General features: G+C 45.6%; 1 protein-coding gene across 1 annotated transcript; it reads right to left on the reverse strand.

Annotated features, from left to right (window-relative positions):
* Positions 1 to 2,797: 2,797 nt before the first annotated feature.
* On the reverse strand, positions 2,798 to 8,983 carry kcnv1 (potassium voltage-gated channel modifier subfamily V member 1). Its single transcript, XM_034226215.1, has 4 exons — positions 8,798 to 8,983; positions 5,654 to 5,978; positions 4,275 to 4,942; positions 2,798 to 3,308 (listed from the first exon to the last, which is right to left on the reverse strand). Exons 2-4 carry the CDS (start codon positions 5,959 to 5,961, stop codon positions 2,806 to 2,808), a joined length of 1,479 nt encoding a protein of 492 aa, XP_034082106.1. The 5' UTR covers positions 5,962 to 5,978; positions 8,798 to 8,983; the 3' UTR covers positions 2,798 to 2,805.
* Positions 8,984 to 18,129: the final 9,146 nt, after the last annotated feature.

The raw sequence follows: 18,129 nt of genomic DNA on the forward strand, positions 1-18,129 counted from the left end.
CCCAGTTTCAGATTTGTGAAATCTTTATTCTATTTGTGAAAATACAAACACAGGTGGAAGGCTGAGGTTGTTTGTATTTTCCCTTAACTGCCTAATCGGATGCTCTGAATCGGCAGCCAACTTCAGCGTCGTCCGTTACGTGGACAGTGTAAAACGTGGATAAAGGTTTTCTTATTCGTCGGCTCCGAGACGTCCTGCCTGACTGCCTTCACTGCTGACCTGAATTCAGAGTGTGGTGCCTCCGCTGCGCAGCGAGGAGAAACTGGAACATCACATTTTAGTTATTTAGGGAGAAGAAGAAAAACAGTCCTCATCCAGAGAGACCTTAGGAGGAACCCAGATGCCCCCCATCACACATGCACTGCAAAGATAAAACAAGTCCCCTAAGATAATCCCCGGGAGGATCGCTCAGTTGTTCAGACCTGACATAAAGAAAAGATTTCACCTGAGGTCCAAGTGTGTGAACAGCTGCTCATTGAGCGGGGGATTAAACGCTGCGTTGATGACGCAACACTGAAGGGAAAAAACATCCGACACCAAGATAACAAACTGGACGAGACTCAGCGAGCAGGTTTCCCTTCAGCTGAATGACTGAGTACAGCGGTAAGAGCACAAACAACCAATCAACAAGACGCTAACTACTGCGTGATGCTGATGTCTAAACTCAAATAATGATGCCGTCATGAATACAACTAATGTAATGTCTCCAGGTGTGAGTCTCCTGGTTCTACCCCCCAGGTCTGAGTCTCCTGGTTCTACCCCCCAGGTCTGAGTCTCCTGGTTCTACCCCCCAGGTCTGAGTCTCCTGGTTCTACCCCCCAGGTGTGAGTCTCCTGGTTCTACCCCCCAGGTGTGAGTCTCCTGGTTCTACCCCCCAGGTGTGAGTCTCCTGGTTCTACCCCCCAGGTGTGAGTGTCCTGGTTCTACCCCCCAGGTCTGAGTCTCCTGGTTCTACCCCCCAGGTGTGAGTCTCCTGGTTCTACCCCCCAGGTGTGAGTGTCCTGGTTCTACCCCCCAGGTGTGAGTCTCCTAGTTCTACCCCCCAGCTGTGAGTCTCCTGGTTCTACCCCCAGGTGTGAGTCTCCTAGTTCTACCCCCCAGCTGTGAGTCTCCTGGTTCTACCCCCCAGGTGTGAGTCTCCTAGTTCTACCCCCCAGCTGTGAGTCTCCTGGTTCTACCCCCCAGGTCTAAGTCTCCTGGTTCTACCCCCCAGGTGTGAGTGTCCTGGTTCTACCCCCCAGGTGTGAGTCTCCTGGTTCTACCCCCCAGGTCTGAGTCTCCTGGTTCTACCCCCCAGGTGTGAGTCTCCTGGTTCTACCCCCCAGGTGTGAGTCTCCTGGAGTGGAGTGCACCAGCTGGGCGTAAGCTGGGCGTAACTCTACGTCCGACGTAGAACCGAAGGTTAAGACCAAACTAAAGTTATGACTAGTGCACCACTTAGACTTAAGCCCTGTATGCGTTGCGCCCGGGTGTAACTTTTACGCCTAGTATGGAGCAGGCATAAATCGGAAAGACAGACTAGTATCCATAGTAACGTAAAACAGGCAAGAAGGATATTAACGATGGCAGAGCGTCTTGTTTACATGTTTAGCAATGAGAGGGCATTAAGAAGAGTCTCAATTTCTCCTTCTCCAGCTCAATTTTTTCGTGTTCCGCTCTCAATTTGACGGTCTCCACCTCCACAAGAACGATTTCTTTCTCCGTCAGTTCCCGCTGTAGCTCTGAAAAAATCCCCCTTTCTCTTTCGGGGTGTGGCCATTTGGGATTCCCCTTGAGTCATCGCTGACGCTGTGGGTGTGGGAATTCCCTCTTCTCTGCGGTCCTCTGAGACTGTAAAATGGTAAAATGGCGTTGCTTGGCAACAATTACTGTTTTGCGTGTATTCACGTGGACGCGCATCTTAAGACCAGGCGTAGCTACGCCCGAGACTAGTCAGGCTTGGTGCACTCGGTGTAAATTCGAATCACTACGTCGGACGTAGCTAAGCCCGACGTTAGAGTTAAGCCCTACTTTTTTACGCCCAGCTGGTGCACTCCACTCCTGGTTCTACCCCCCAGGTCTGAGTCTCCTGGTTCTACCCCCCAGGTGTGAGTCTCCTGGTTCTACCCCCCAGGTCTGAGTCTCCTGGTTCTACCCCCCGGGTCTGAGTCTCCTGGTTCTACCCCCCAGGTGTGAGTCTCCTGGTTCTACCCCCAGGTGTGAGTCTCCTGGTTCTACCCCCCAGGTCTGAGTCTCCTAGTTCTACTCCCCAGGTCTGAGTCTCCTGGTTCTACCCCCAGGTGTGAGTCTCCTGGTTCTACCCCCAGGTGTGAGTCTCCTGGTTCTACCCCCCGGGTCTGAGTCTCCTGGTTCTACCCCCCAGGTGTGAGTCTCCTGGTTCTACCCCCAGTTGTGAGTCTCCTGGTTCTACCCCTCAGGTTTGAGTCTCCTGGTTCTACCCCCCAGGTGTGAGTCTCCTGGTTCTACCCCCAGGTGTGAGTCTCCTGGTTCTACCCCTCAGGTCTGAGTCTCCTGGCTCTACCCCTCAGGTCTGAGTCTCCTGGTTCTACCCCTCAGGTCTGAGTCTCCGGGTTCTACCCCGAGGTCTCCTGGTTCTACCACCACAGGTGTGAGTCTCCTGGTTCTACCACCACAGGTGTGAGTCTCCTAGTTCTACCCCCCAGCTGCGAGTCTCCTGGTTCTACCCCCCAGCTGCGAGTCTCCTGGTTCTACCCCCCAGCTGTGAGTCTCCTGGTTCTACCCCCGAGGTCTCCTGGTTCTACCCCCAAGGTCTCCTAGTTCTACCCCTGAGGTCTCCTGGTTCTACTACCACAGGTCGTCTTCCACGCTGCTCTGGCTGCTCGCCCTCTCCTCCCCGTGCAGCCTCATCATCTCCAGGACGCTGCGGGCGTAGGCGTCCCTCAGGTTCACGCCCACCCCCCCCACAGAGCCCCGCTCCAGCATCTTCAGCATCTCTGCGTGCTGCATGGCCGCCTCCTTCACCTGCAAGCTAAAGTATCGGGCGGAGAAGCGCTCGTTGATGACGGCGATGGGCAGCGCCAGGATCAGGATCCCGGACAGGATGCAGAGGAAGGCCAGCAGCTTCCCCACGGCCGTGTCCGGGCGCACGTCTCCGTATCCCACCGTGGTCATGGAGGTGGTTGCCCACCACCAGGCGGCCGGCACGCTGGTGAAGGTGGTGGCGGGAACGTCGTGCTCCAGAGCGAAGATCACCGCGGAGAAGATGGAGATGCCCACAGCGAGGAAGAGGAGCAGGATGCCCACCTCCTCGTAGCACTGAGCGATGGTCAAACCCAGAGACTTCAGGCCTGGGCAGAAAGGAGGAACATTTGATGAACATATCTCGAGTACTTATTCGCCAAGAGGGCGTCTTAGATGCAACCGTCAGTAGACTGATGCACTTCTGGACATGGGTATTAACAAAGCTGCTGTTTTTTTGTGCCTTAAAATCAGAATCAGGATCCCTTTATTAATCCCACAGAGGGGACGTTTGCACTCCTACAGCAAAGTAAAGAGGCGTGCATTAAATATACGAGATAGAAATTACACAAGCTATATCATTTACAGAAGTACCAATCCAGGTGGACGAGGACAACAAAAACAAAGGAACTTTATTCTAGGTGCTATATACAAATATATTTTGTCTCGGCCCCTTGCGGTGGTTGATGATTCTTTTCAAGACCTCAATATTCCTTCAAGTGAAAATGCAGATTAACCCAAATGTATTTCTGTCAGACTAGTCTCTATTTCAAGGTGACTGTATTTCATCCAAGATTACGTTTGTTTTTGGCGTATCACAAATACGTTTCTAATCAGTCCACTGGTGGATGGGTTGATAGAAACAGATGTTGGGAGGCGTGTGGCGTAGTGGGTTGTCCGTAGGTGTTGGGATCAGGGGGTCACAGGTTCAAACCCCGCTGCAGTCAGCATGTCGTTGTGTCCCTGAGACACTTCACCCCAAATTGCTCCTGTGGGGATTGCCCACAGTACTGAGTATGGAAGTCGCTTTGGATAAAAGCGTCTAACAAGTAACATGTAATGTAATGTAATGTTGAACCCAACAGACTGCAGCCAACGTTCAGTGAGTAAAAGTCCCATCTGTATTTATTTAACAACAGATTCATTTGAAGCCAAACCACACTCTTTACTAAACCAAACCATCAGTTTTGTTCCTTTTCTCACTAACTGCAACCATTATCCAGGAGACAATATGTCAATCAAGGCTGCAGTTAAGCTGTTTGGGATCAGTGTTTGAGACGGCTGCATCTTATTACCTGTGGAGTGCCGTCCCAGCTTCAACATACGGAGCGACCTGAAGAGTCGGAGGACCTGCACCACGCGGCCCACGCTCACCAGCTCCGCAGACTCTCCGTGAAGCAGCTCCACCGCCAGCATCACGTAGAACGGCAGGACGGCCAGCAGGTCGATGACGTTGGGAACACTTCGACTGAAGCCAGCCTTATCCCTCACGCAGAGAAAGCGCAGTGCCAGCTCCACCGTGAACCAAACCATGCACACATGCTCCAGGACGACGGAGAGCAGTGGTGCATCGAAGCCAACGTCACTCTCATCGAAGCCCTCCTCGGAGTCTACCGAGATGAGCACCATGTTGATGACTGACAGCACCACGAAGGAGAATGAGAGCAGACCAAAGGTTCGAGCAGCGCGGGAAGACTTGGGTTTCTCCAGCAGGTCCCACAGGCGGCGACGCAAAGCCGGGAATGCTGCACCCACAAAGTCCTCATCGTGGTCCTCGGGCTCAAACTCTCTCTGAATGTCGAGGGTCTCCTTCTGCTCCTTGCGGCGATGGTAGCGCTCGCGGCAGCACGCGTCGATGCGATGCTCGTCGATGCCCCAGTACTGGATCTCCTGCAGGAAGGAGATCTCACACAGCTCCTCCCTCACGTGCAAGTGACCCGTCCGGTAGAAGTTCATCACATACCTGTCGGCAGAGGCATCACAATCACAAGGTTTACAGCCAGTACGTTTTTGATGAAGCAGGATCCCTCCTACAGGAACTAAGAGGCTCCTTCAGCCCAATGTTTCTGAATTTCCACTTAAAGACCTACTACATGCCGTTACATTGCAAAATGTTTCCAAACAGGCCTTATTTCGATAAATTGTCCACATATTCAACATTGGGATACACGCAGGATAACAGAATAAAACTTCTGGTCTGATTTACATTTAACTTGGTGGAAGCAGCGGCGAAGGAACCCAATAAATCTGGGAAGGATCCAAAACCCCGCGTGGATACACACATTTAGTTTTAACTGGTACATTAGCGTGCGTCTAGTCGGAACAACTTCTCTGAAACAGATGAGTTTTTTAAACGCTCTGAGCAATAAATACTACTCATCTTCTTTCTAGCGTCCATGATGTTTCCATCTTACGACTGAAAGCTCATGAACAAACAGAAATGGCCCACTGCCTCTCTACCAGTGCCTTTATAGTATTGGGTGGACATTAGTCACTGTCATATCCAACCTATACAAATATTATACATGCGAAATATACGGACAATATGTTGTTCTTTTTAATACTGAACACCCTGCACGATTCTGATTCTTTATAGTGGGAATATTCTTCACATTGAAGGTAGCAGTGTTGTTATGACCACAGGCCTCAGGTGAGAGACTGAGGCGCCACCTACTGGAAGGTCTGTGAGTTTCGATCAAAGAAGAACTCATTTTCCAGGAAGTCTGCGTCGTCGCAGAGCTCCAGCGCCGACTCTCGGCTGCATCGGGCCAGTTTCCCCAGCCGGGTCTCCGGGTGCGACGCCAGCAGATCCGGCGACAGCACGTGGCGACTTCCCCCGACGTTTACGATGAAGAACTCCAGAAAGTCTGCGGTGGAGTACGACGGCGTCTCGGTGAAGAAAACACTGGAGTCCAGAGACACCGAGGAGGAGCTGGTGCTGTACACCTCCTTCCCCGACACACAGCTGGAGGGGAGGATCATGGTGGAGGAGGGGGCAGCTGGTGGACAGGGGGAGAACAAGAACCAAAGTATTTTTCAAACTACAATCATGCAAGCAACTTCAAAAAGTCCAGGGGACCTTAAAGCTGTACACCGTAAAAACTGGGACTTTAATTAAATGTATTAAGTCAAAAGATTTCAGATAACTGTATTAGGATAGTTTAAAGCAATAATATTAGGTTTAAATAAAAGGTTCAACTTAATATTGTTGCTTTAAACTAACTAAACTAATACAGTTATGTGAAATCTGTTGACATAATACATTATTAAAGTCAACGTTTTGAGTTTTCAGTGTGTTAAACTACTGCTGACCACAGGGGGGTTTAATCCAGTGTTTCAGTGGATATGTTATTTTAATGAAGGTAACGTTCCCTCACGGTCTCCTGTAATGGCGTCGTATCCCCTTTGAGCATGTGTCAGCGTTGTCTACCAGAAGCTGACATCAATTAAATCTTTCCAGTTTTAAGCCACATTTTTACCGTATATTCCTAACATATTTTTAACTCTATATTTTACCTGGATTAATGATTTCAGTGATGGGACGTCTGGATCGGAAGTTATCAGAGAAACAAGCTGTGCTAACGTTAGCGTCAGCCCAACGGCGTCCAGAGAGAAACTTAATTGTAACATCAAACTGCTATTTACTGAGTAGAGGAAGAGACCTCGTGGTAAAAAATGAAGTTATCATAATTACAGTGTTTTGATTGAGAGCCCCGAGTGACAGAAAATGACACATTGTGCTTTTAAAATGAAGTTTGGAGTTTGGCTCCAAAGAAATGATGAATTGTTGGCATACCCCTCCAGATGTTTTCATGCCGATACAAAAGTGTCCCAACAGACCCTGCTAACCCCCCACTCATTATCACCATGACCTCTCTCCCTTCAACACATGGCATGCTTTCATATAGTTTAACTTTAATATATATTCACAGATGTTGGTTATCACAGCTACGAGTTTTCCAATTTCATTCTTTATATTCCCTTTTGTAAACATGTAAATGTTACATTAAGATGAGTGTTAGTGAGTAGTAGTAATAGGATATTAGTAGTGCTGCTTTCGCTGGTGTAAGAGATCAGCGCACATTGTGAAGGAGCTCAGAGTGTCCTCACTTCACCTTGAATCCGAGAAGCAGCCTCTGGTAGTGTCCTACTTCCTGCAGATCTCTGACGGTTTTTAAATATTCAGCTGCTTACCAAAAAAATATCTCTAAAGCTCTTATTCCTGTGATCATGTATTCCCTTTAGCAAGATGCTGCTCTGTCTAACAGTGTCCTCTCACTCATTCTGACACATGAGGCCATTCGAGCAGAGCCTGAGGTGTGATGACAGACGGACAGGAACACACTAACATTTAAAGCCTCATTAGCATATCTATACAGAACTTGTGATAAAACGTAATTGTGTTATTGTCAGTAATGAGGTGGGAAGCAGAAACCTCTTCACACCCAACTGTCCCTCTCTCTATTCTGAAGGTGTTTAAAGAGGCCGGCTTTAACATGTTTGAGGTAATACTGCACACGTTGAAAGTATAATATGCGTTGAAGCAGTAAAAGTAGAAGTACTAAGGTCTTGTTCTTGAGTAAAAGTACTCAGATCTTGTACTTGAGTAAAAGTAGAAGTACTCAGATCTTGTACTTGAGTAAAAGTAGAAGTACTCAGATCTTGTTCTTGAGTAAAAGTAGAAGTACTCAGATCTTGTTCTTGAGTAAAAGTACTCAGATCTTGTACTTGAGTAAAAGTAGAAGTACTCAGGTCTTGTACTTGAGTAAAAGTAGAAGTACTCAGATCTTGTTCTTGAGTAAAAGTACTCAGATCTTGTACTTGAGTAAAAGTAGAAGTACTCAGGTCTTGTACTTGAGTAAAAGTAGAAGTACTCAGATCTTGTTCTTGAGTAAAAGTAGAAGTACTCAGATCTTGTACTTGAGTAAAAGTAGAAGTACTCAGGTCTTGTACTTGAGTAAAAGTAGAAGTACTCAGGTCTTGTTCTTGAGTAAAAGTAGAAGTACTCAGATCTTGTTCTTGAGTAAAAGTAGAAGTACTCAGATTGTGTACTTGAGTAAAAATAGAAGTACTCAGATATTGTACTTGAGTAAAAGTAGAAGAACTCAGATCTTGTGCTTGAGTAAAAGTAGAAGTACTCAGATATTGTACTTGAGTAAAAGTAGAAGTACTCAGATCTTGTACTTGAGTAAAAGTAGAAGTACTCAGATCTTGTACTTGAGTAAAAGTAGAAGTACCAGAGTGTAGGAATACTCTGTTACAGTAAAAGTCCTGCATTCAAAATGTTCCTCAAGTGAAAGTAGAAAAGTATTCTCATCAAAATATAGTGAAAGTAGCGACAGTGAAAGTAGTCGTTGTGCAGATTGGTCCATTTCAGAATAATATATATGATATGTTTTATAATGATTGATCATGAAAGTGTTCTCAAAGCTGGTGAAGGTGCAGCTAGTTTGAAGTACTTTGTATACTGCAGGGTAGCTGGTGGATTTACTCCAGGTGGAGCTAAAGTCTGATTCAACACTTGGTTATATTTCACATCATTCATCCAGATCTGTGAAGTAACTAAAGGGATTAAATACATGTAGTGGAGGAAAAGTACACCATCTACCTCTGAACTGTAGTGGAGTAGAAGTACAAAGAAGCATAACATTGAAATACTCCAGTAAAGTACAAGTACCTCCTAATTGTTCAACTTCTTAATTACTTGAGTAAATACTTAGTTACTTTCCAGCTCTGAATTGAAGGTAATATCGCCCGTGAGTTTAAAGGTAACTAAGGGGTCTTCATTAACAGCTGTGAACCTGCAGGAGCATCTTACCGTGTTCGGGCCGGAGAGGATCTGTGTCTCAGCTTTACTCCACGTTCTCACACAGGAAAACCCACGATACACTCCGGGTACGATCAGAGGACGATCACAGACAGACAGACGGAGGAGGAGGAAGAGGAAGCAGCTCCGTGAGCCTCCCTCTGCTCTCTGATGCTCTCTCAATGTGGAGCGGGTTTCAAACAGAGAGGAGGAAGAGGAGGAGGAGGAGGAGGAGGAGGAGGAGGAGGAGGAGGAGGAAGAGGAGGGTAAACGAGAAGGGGAGGAGGAGGAGGAGGAAGAGGAGGGTAAACGAGAAAGGGAGGAGGAAGAGGAGGAGGAGGAAGAGGAGGGTAAACGAGAAAGGGAGGAGGAAGAGGAAGAGGAGGAGGAGGAAGAGGAGGAAGCAGCTCCGTGAGCCTCCCTCTGCTCTCTGATGCTCTCTCAATGTGGAGCGGGTTTCAAACAGAGAGGGAGGAGGAAGAGGAGGAAGAGGAGGAGGAAGAGGAGGAGGAAGAGGAGGAAGAGGAGGGTAAACGAGAAGGGGAGGAGGAAGAGGAGGAAGAGGAGGGTAAACGAGAAGGGGAGGAGGAAGAGGAGGAAGAGGAGGGTAAACGAGAAGGGGAGGAGGAGGAAGAGGAGGGTAAACGAGAAGGGGAGGAGGAAGAGGAGGAAGAGGAGGGTAAACGAGAAGGGGAGGAGGAGGAGGAGGAGGAGGAGGAGGAGGAGGAGGAGGAGGAGGAGGAGGAGGGTAAAAGAGAAGGGGAGGAGGATAAGATGTAGGAGTTGGAAGAGAAGGATTAGGAAGAGGAAGTAGTGAAGGAGAGGTAAAAAAAGAAGGAAGGTGGTCAGAAGATGAGGAGGACAAGAAGAGGGGAGGTGGAGGAGGAAGAGGAGGAGGAGGAGGAAGAGGGAGCAGCTCACTGAGCCTCCCTCTGATGCTCTCTCAATCTCTCAACAGCACTTTGAAATGGGATGGATCCACCGCAGACTGTCCAAAACTGGATTCGAACGGGTCCACCCCCAATTTTGCAAATCTGGCAGTAGCCATCGATCATCTTGAGATAAGATATACTTTATTGATCCCAAGTTGGAAACATTTGTGTTACATCAGCATGTGTAACAGTTGTAAATATGCAGTGGTGTTTATTTGTAAATCATTTAGTATAATCACACACATTTTGTGTTTTATATTTAATAATTCTGTGTTCTTTATTTATTGATTGTTCAATACCTGACAAGGTCGGAGATGAAAAACCTGGGTCGCAGGTTCCTCAACAGTGCATTACAAGACATCTATCAATATGTGTGTACCTCCACCATTAAATTGTCGTATTCTGCACATTTCTTATACTATCTACATACATCTTATAAGAGTATAATACATACAATACAAATACGACTATTGGCTAAGACCAAGTCGTTTTATCTTTTAAAGACCTAGAAAGGGTTATTAACGCCTTTGTTACCTCGAGGTTGGACTACTGCAATGCTCTGTATGTGGGTATGGACCAGGCCTCAATTAGACGCCTCCAGCTAGTTCAGAATGCAGCTGCACGTCTTCTCACTGGCCACAAAAAGCGTGACCATATCACCCCAATTCTGGCCTCACTGCCCTGGCTTCCAGTTCGGTTCAGAATAGATTTTAAACTCCTTTTATTTGTTTTTAAAGCCCTAAATGGGCTGGCTCCTGCCTATATAGCTGAACTCCTCCATCGCTACACCCCAGGCAGAGCCTTAAGGTCGGCTGATCAGCTGCTGCTGGTAGTGCCTAAGACCAGGCTCAAAACCCGAGGGCATCAAGCTTTCGCAGCAGCTGGCCCCAGGCTCTGGAACACACTGCCCCTCCATATGAGGTCGGCCCAGACCCTGGGGGTTTTTAAATCTACACTTAAAACTCACTTTTTCTCCCTGGCCTTTTAGGCTTCTCTTATCAAGAATAACTTTTATCCAAAACCTTTTTCCTCTCTAAACTCTCGAGGTTTTATTAGAGGGAAACGGTTTGTAGAGTGGCTTAGACAGGCCGGGGAGTGTTACGATTCGTAGACACAGCGTACCTCCCTATCTCTCATCAATTTCCAACTAAGGCTCCAGTGGGGACCTTGTTCCCTGAGTGTGCCTCTCCACCTATGTTTCTTACTCTCTTACTTGCTACCCTTTGCCCTCAACCTATTCTAAGGGAGTGCTTGTTCTTCCGTCTGTCTGTCTGTGTCCGTGTATTCTCTTGTTCCGATTAACCCAGCCAAATCTTTTTTCTTGTTTTGTATCTATCTCTACGCCGGGATCCGGAGTCGAGGCTGATCCTCTTGCTGTAGTCCTGTGTCTTGGATCCTCTATCCTGAGTTCTGGATTAAGTCGTGGACTTCGGGTCGTGGCTGAACCTGTCTCTGCGGTCCTGCCTTGGGTCTCGTCATGCTGCTTCCCTGATGGCTTCCACAGGATTGTAGCTGACATCCTCGTGGATTCATCTTCTTATTACAGACACATGCATTTCCTAACATTCGGTCTATATGCTGTAAAATGTATTATCTCTTCGATTTACACACGGCATCTATTGCACGTCTGTCCGTCCTGGGAGAGGGATCCCTCCTCTGTTGCTCTCCCTGAGGTTTCTCCCATGTTCCCCTTAAACTGTGGGTTTTCTCTGGAAGTTGTTCCTTGTACGATGTGAGGGTCTAAGGATAGAGGGTCTAAGGACAGAGGGTCTAAGGACAGAGGGTCTAAGGATAGAGGGTGTCGTTTTTCTCATACTGAACAATCTGTGCTGTTGTATTTGCTGTAAAGTGTCTCTACTGTAGGCTAATTTTATTTTATGTACAGCACTTTGGCTCGACCAAAAATCGTTAATAAATGTGTTATATAAATAAAACTTGATTTGATATCTATAATATCAGTTAAAATAAGTGTTTCAACATAGTTAACATTGCAGGAAAGTTGATTGTCAAGTCCCAAAACAAACTATGCAATATATTAGACTTTAAGTACTTTGTCAGGCTTAATATTTATCTGTAGATAGATACCCCCAAAGCTGTTTTCTTATTTGAAAGAAGACCTTAACCTAACGTATTCTTTAATGTTTAAATAAAGCCTAATTAGTTTGTCTGTTTTGCACATCCTCATATTAATATCTTTTTTAACATCAGGCACTAAACTGTTTTATTGTTGAGATCACTTACAGTATCTTCTTGATATTTTATATTCTATATTTATATCATTGACCTTCTACTTTCCTCTTAATATTTTTATGTTTTCATCAAATATAACATATCAACAAAAAAATGCAATAGCCTGCTTTAACCACTAGGCGGATAGAGCACTCAGGTTTACAGTTAACACAATAAAATATAATGCTGTTTCCAGTTTAGTTTATGAAGGATGTATTTTGTTATTGTTTTAATATTTGTAACACCTAACCGACAGAAAATATGGTCTTAACATGACCCAGTGGTCTAGTTAATACAAAATATATTATCAAACATAATATTAAAATGAACTCTTATTTTGAAAATACAACTTCCTGTGTTCGAATGAGCTGCTCCGACCCTCGGTCCTGGTCCTGACGTACTCCAAAAGTCCGACATTATACAATCAAAAAAATAAATAAACACAAGGATAACTATGTGTTATTGTTGAGTAAATAACAGTGTGTGGTTTAGAAAATAATCCAAAATTAGAAGGAAAAAACGATGAAACAATACAGCTTTCAGTTTTCTGAGCCCCTACTCTCCCCATAACTGACGGCAACAAAAGTCCTACATTATTCAATTAAAAATAAAGAAGTACACACAATAAGTGTGGCTTGCATACTTGCATACATTTAAAAACCATTGTAACTTATTGTAGTTGTAAGTGCACTGTCTTGATGGAGCATATGTGTGGACCAGGAAAGTAGTGAGCAGAGGGTCGAGTTGTCGATTCTTGTTCTGTTTTCTGTGACTATCTGCCTCACCCAGGGCCGTCCCTGGCCAACTTGGGGCCCCAAGCGACATTGTGAGATGAGGCCCCCCCCCCCCCCCCCCCCCCCAACCGACAGGAGTGAACTTTTTTTTTTTGGAAACAAAGTAGGCTACTTTGCAAATATAATTCCTGTTTATTATTATTATCAACGGTCACTTTTTTATACAGTGAGGTAAATGGTAAATGTGCATGTATGTCGTTCAGTATGCGTTTACAGGTGAATACGTCTGCATTTCCTGCCAAATACTAGCCTCAAAAAGATAAAAACATAATTAATGCAAATAAACTACTTCTACTAATAATGATAATCATAATCAGTTCAATAATAAAAATACTTTATTGTTTTATTATAATATAGTTGTAATATAGTCAAGACAAAACATGCTTATGACATGCTCAAAAACTGACATTTCTTAAATCTGTATTCAAATGTAGTTCCCTCTGTCAGCAATGTATCAACAACTACACACACATTTCTATCAGTGTTTCTCTGTGTTGTGGTTGACATGATGATGACTGTTAGGAGTTAAGGGGAGAGGCTGAGCGTCACCATGAAATGTGCAAATTGACATAAAAAAGGGGAAAAAATGCTCCATGTTTTTTAGGCTGTAAACTTGAACTGTTATGTAAGCCAAGTAGACAGACAGTGTATCACTCTTCCTCCTGTACATTAGCAGATCAAAGGCATAACATAATGAATGAATGTTAAATAAAGAATGCTGGAAATAACTGCATCTCCATTAGCCTATATGCTCTGCAGAGACTGCCTTCTTCATGTCGTGAATTGCAGCTGATGTTTTAATATGGCAATTGGCAATTTGACTTATACAACATTCGTAAGTTGTACATTTGACTCATACAATAACCCACCTTCTAGTGATGCGCTAGTTTCTTCATGTTTTGTTTTTTGCGCCGGACTGAAACTGTCTTTTCACCGACATCTCTTCACCTGCACTAGTGGCCGTATCAAAGCCGTGATTGGTCAGATGTCGATTCATTGCAACGGTGTCGGGTTACAGACGTGCTCCTCTTGTCACCTCTCACTCTCACTCTCGCGTGTCAGCCGGGGGTGCGCGGAGAACTGCGCACAGCAGCTGAGGCCCTCTGGGCGGGGCCCCCCGCGCAAGGCGGGGCCCCATGCAGCCTGCGTGATTGGCCTGTAGGGAGGGGCAGCCCTGGCCTCACCCTCTCAGACTTTCAGTTGCGCACGCTACTAAAGAGACGCGCTACCATGGAAACCAAACAATGGTGTAGCTGTATTAAAGTCAGAGTGGAAACAGTCGTGAGTAAATCTGATTTGGTCAGAAATCTGGAGAAATGCGGGAGAAATATGACCCCGGGAGGATACCGGGAGAGGGCTATGAAATCGGGAGTCTCCCGCGAAAATCGGGAGGGTTGGCAAGTATGGTGGCTTGATATTGAGTAAGAAAAAGGTTGATAAACGCTGTGAGAATGGATCTGCAGAGAGCATTTCGCCGTGATCCCAACTCGTCTATTACCAACGTTCAGGGAGCTCTATGCAAGTCAATGGGACTCCCTGATAGTTGAAACTCGATGCTAAAGGGCCCCCTCTTGCGTTGGAAAGTGACGACAGGGACCCTGATATAACGTCAACATAGGCCGAGTTGGGAGTGAGAATGTGTTGGCAGGACAAGTAACCTGGAGAGTGAGAGTCAGAGGAAACTCAGGTCAGACATCTTTAATGGCTTTCCTACCACTATATGAATGTATAATATGTATATTTATATACAGATCTTTACTGTGCAACATGGCGTCCCTCCTAAAGAGAGAGCAGCCTGCAGTGAGTTGCCTTATGAAGGAGAACAGAGAAACCATGACAACTCTTTCCTGTTGTTGTGTTCAAAATTCCAGGAAAGACAGACGACTTCTAAGTTTAACTATTTATTATGAGAGAACAAAATATATATGTCACTTGGCCAAGGACTCCATCACGTCCTAGAAAACACAGACAGCAAAGCTATAATCTGTCAGTCTATTTCCGGACAAGAGCCTCGAACCTTGTGAAACAATACATTTTATCACACAGGGCGTTGCCCGTACATTTATGATTGGTCAAGATTAGATGAAGAGAAACCGCGGTTTAGACTTGGCTCTCTTTGGTTGGTGCACAGACTCAGATAGAGTCTCTTGGCAAAACGATCCTCCAATCATCATTCGGCCGGCTGGCGAAGTCCCTCCCTACTCCGTCTCTATCATACGTCATTTGTTTTCGCTAACGTTTCTTCAGATACAGCGGGAAACCATAATGCTGCTTCCTTGCTGTGCGGGGGAGCGCGGCTCCCATACAAAGTCAAGGCCGGTGCGATGTGCTGTTCTGACTACCTCTTTGTGTTCTCTCAGTCTCTGCACCTGACCTTGCTTTCAATATTGCAAGCTAAACACTTTCTCCTGTGACTTACTTTCCCCTCCGTTCCTTTCCTCCCCATCAAAACCTGGGGGGGGGGGGGGGGTAAAATGAGCATCATAAAATGAGCACGATCAGCAAATAATGTAATAATAACAATCAGTCTTGTAATGTTATATACAAATAGACTCCACACTGTACGAGGCGTCTCCACATCAGCAGGACTTCTGAAGCACGTCCACTGCAGAGCCTCGGCTGACCCAGGGTCAGTTCTTCCTCTGCACACAGACCCCCGTCAGTAACCTGAGTCCACCCTCTGCAGCTACACATGCATTTCATTTTTTTATTTGAAAGACATCTCAAAGGTCACAACAATATCTGATCACATCTGATAAAGACTACATGCACATAAACCTTATTACCACAGTTTCACTGATACCAGCAGAGCTCCTTTTACAAGTGTAATAAATCAAAGGAAACATTTGATTGGACATTAATTAACCGGGGTGATAAACCCAAAATAATATTTCATAATCTTCTTCTTGGCCTTTATCTAATCGTTAGCGTTTCCAAGAGAACCTTAGTGCTTTGATTACAGGCAGAACAGAATCTCATCCAAACGCAGGATTATGAGGCTGTGGCTCAGTGGAGTAGTGCGCTGGTCTTCAGATCAGGAGAGCACTGGTTCAATCCCCACTGCAGTCAGCATGTTGATTGTCCGCAGTATGGAGTATGTATGCAAGTCACTTTGGATACCAGCGAATGTGTAGAAGTGTAGTGTAATCTGCCTGAGGACACTTGTTGAGATGGGCACGGAGAAGGGTTCCTGCACCGTGGATCAGAGTCTCAGTCAGGGGCGGACTGGGAGGAAAAAGTGGCCCGGGGATTAATTGACAGGCCCACTTAATGCGCGGCATGTATCGGCCGGCCGGCGACGAAAGTATGTTACTTAACAAAAAACCCTATGCATTCAATGTTAATTTGGACCATTATTCATATAGTCATCACATTACCTGAGCCCTTGAGTTGCCTAGAGTAAAATAGTTACGGCATATATTTATTCATTTTAATGTTAGCAGGTCATTGATGCAATAACATCTGGACCCAATTTGCCTGACTTGACACATGGAATAAAACATGGGCGTAGGAAGCATCCTCAATGTGGGTGAGACCAACAGGGGGTGTGGGCAGGTGGTGGACCTCATCTCCTCTAGGGGGGTCTGGGGGCAAGCTCCCCCGGGATGATTTGTTTTTAAATGTTGAAGTTAAATGCATCAATCTGGTGCACTTTGAGAGCAACATTAGGGACTAAATCTATGGAAACATCTCAACACCCATATGAAGCAGAACTGTAAACAGATTGACTTTTTCTTTCAACATGTATTTGAACAGCAAGTGGAGGCAAAAGTGACTGCACCCAAAACAATAAACCTGCTAGCTAACTAGCCTAAACTCAGTAACAGAATGTGGGCAACACGTTCTTCTCCACAGCCGCGCGACCTCTGAGTCAGACGTCACTTCCCCATTTTCTATCCTACGGGTACAGCCACTCCCCCTGAACCCCGTTTCCCTGCCAAATTATTCGGTACGGGCCCTTCGGTTCGGTACACGTGTGTACTGAAGTGTACCGAACGAATATAACGTTAAACTTAAAAAATTGAGAACGTGAACAACTTCTTGGAAGTAATCTCAGGTGCTGAGTCGCAGCATTCAGAGTAATTTGCTCACATTGGGTTCAACGCGTCATAGAGCGAGCAAGTCATTTAATTGGACGAGAGGCATACTATGAGAGCTGGTCAGAGGGATGCGTTCAAATTTAGTCAGTAATTTGAGTAACTGTCGAAATGGCGAACGCAGATAAAGTTGAGCTCGAAAATCCTCCAGCATCATTGAAGTCTCCGGTTTGGGAACATTTTGGTTTTGCAGTTACGAACAAGGATGATGGACAAAGACAGGTGGACCGAACCAAAGCTGTTTGTCGGCATTGTTCAACTAACATAGGTTACGCGGCTGGCAATACATCAAACTTGCACTCATTTGAAAAGGCATCACCCGAAAGTGAATATCACCGGTACCAAAAGAAAAATGACTGAAGTGCAAACCCAACTCCCACTAGCATGTAAGCCTCCACCACTCGCAGAGAGTTCAGACCGAGCCAAAGCTATTACAAACGCCAAATATCCTTATGTTGCCATGTTAGCAAAGCGCTACCTGGCTGTATCTGCTACCTCTGTCCCTAGAGAGAGGGTGTTCTCCACAGCAGGAGACATTATTAGTGCCAGCAGATTTGCCCTTTCGGCAAGCAATGTGGACAAGTTCATCTTTCTTTAGAACAACATGAATATACAATGACAAGCAAGTCATTATGTCAAACTGGCTGCTAGGTGCTAGTACAGTAAGTTCAAATACAGATTATTTCAGTTCATCGAAATGCTGCACCCTAATGTTTATTTTATTATATTTTGTATTTATTTGAGTGAATACATTATTCACAGTTTGATAATAATTAAAAAACAACAAATATTTTATGTTTTGTGAAAAAAAATTCTGCTGTACCGAAAACGTACCGAACCGTGACCTAAAAACCGAGGTACGTACCGAACTGAAATGTTTGTGAACCGTTACACCCCTACTGTATACACAAACTATACAAAAACGTCTTTACGCTTTGGAGCTTGTTTATCCTTCTGTAAGCAACTGCCAGCTAGGTCTCTCAGTCACTCACTCCTGATCGTTCACTGCTAGTGACAGCTGCTACGGGCCTGATGTGTGAAAGTGAAACTATCTGACGGCCTGTCCACACAGCAGCTTTGAACAAATCTTGAAAATCTTGGAGCTGGGAGTGTCTGACAGCTTGGGGATTTTTTGCGAGCAACAAGACCAACAACCAATCACGTGAATCTCCCGCCCCCGACATACAAAGCAAAAAAAAACGGGGATTTTATGCGAGCAATATATATATATATATAAACTCCCCAAACAGGCGAAAACCTACCAGTTTCACCCACTGTCTCTGCCACCTCCC

The sequence above is a fragment of the Gymnodraco acuticeps genome, unplaced genomic scaffold (genome assembly GCF_902827175.1).
Source record: "Gymnodraco acuticeps unplaced genomic scaffold, fGymAcu1.1, whole genome shotgun sequence".
Taxonomy (NCBI): Eukaryota; Metazoa; Chordata; class Actinopteri; order Perciformes; family Bathydraconidae; genus Gymnodraco; species Gymnodraco acuticeps.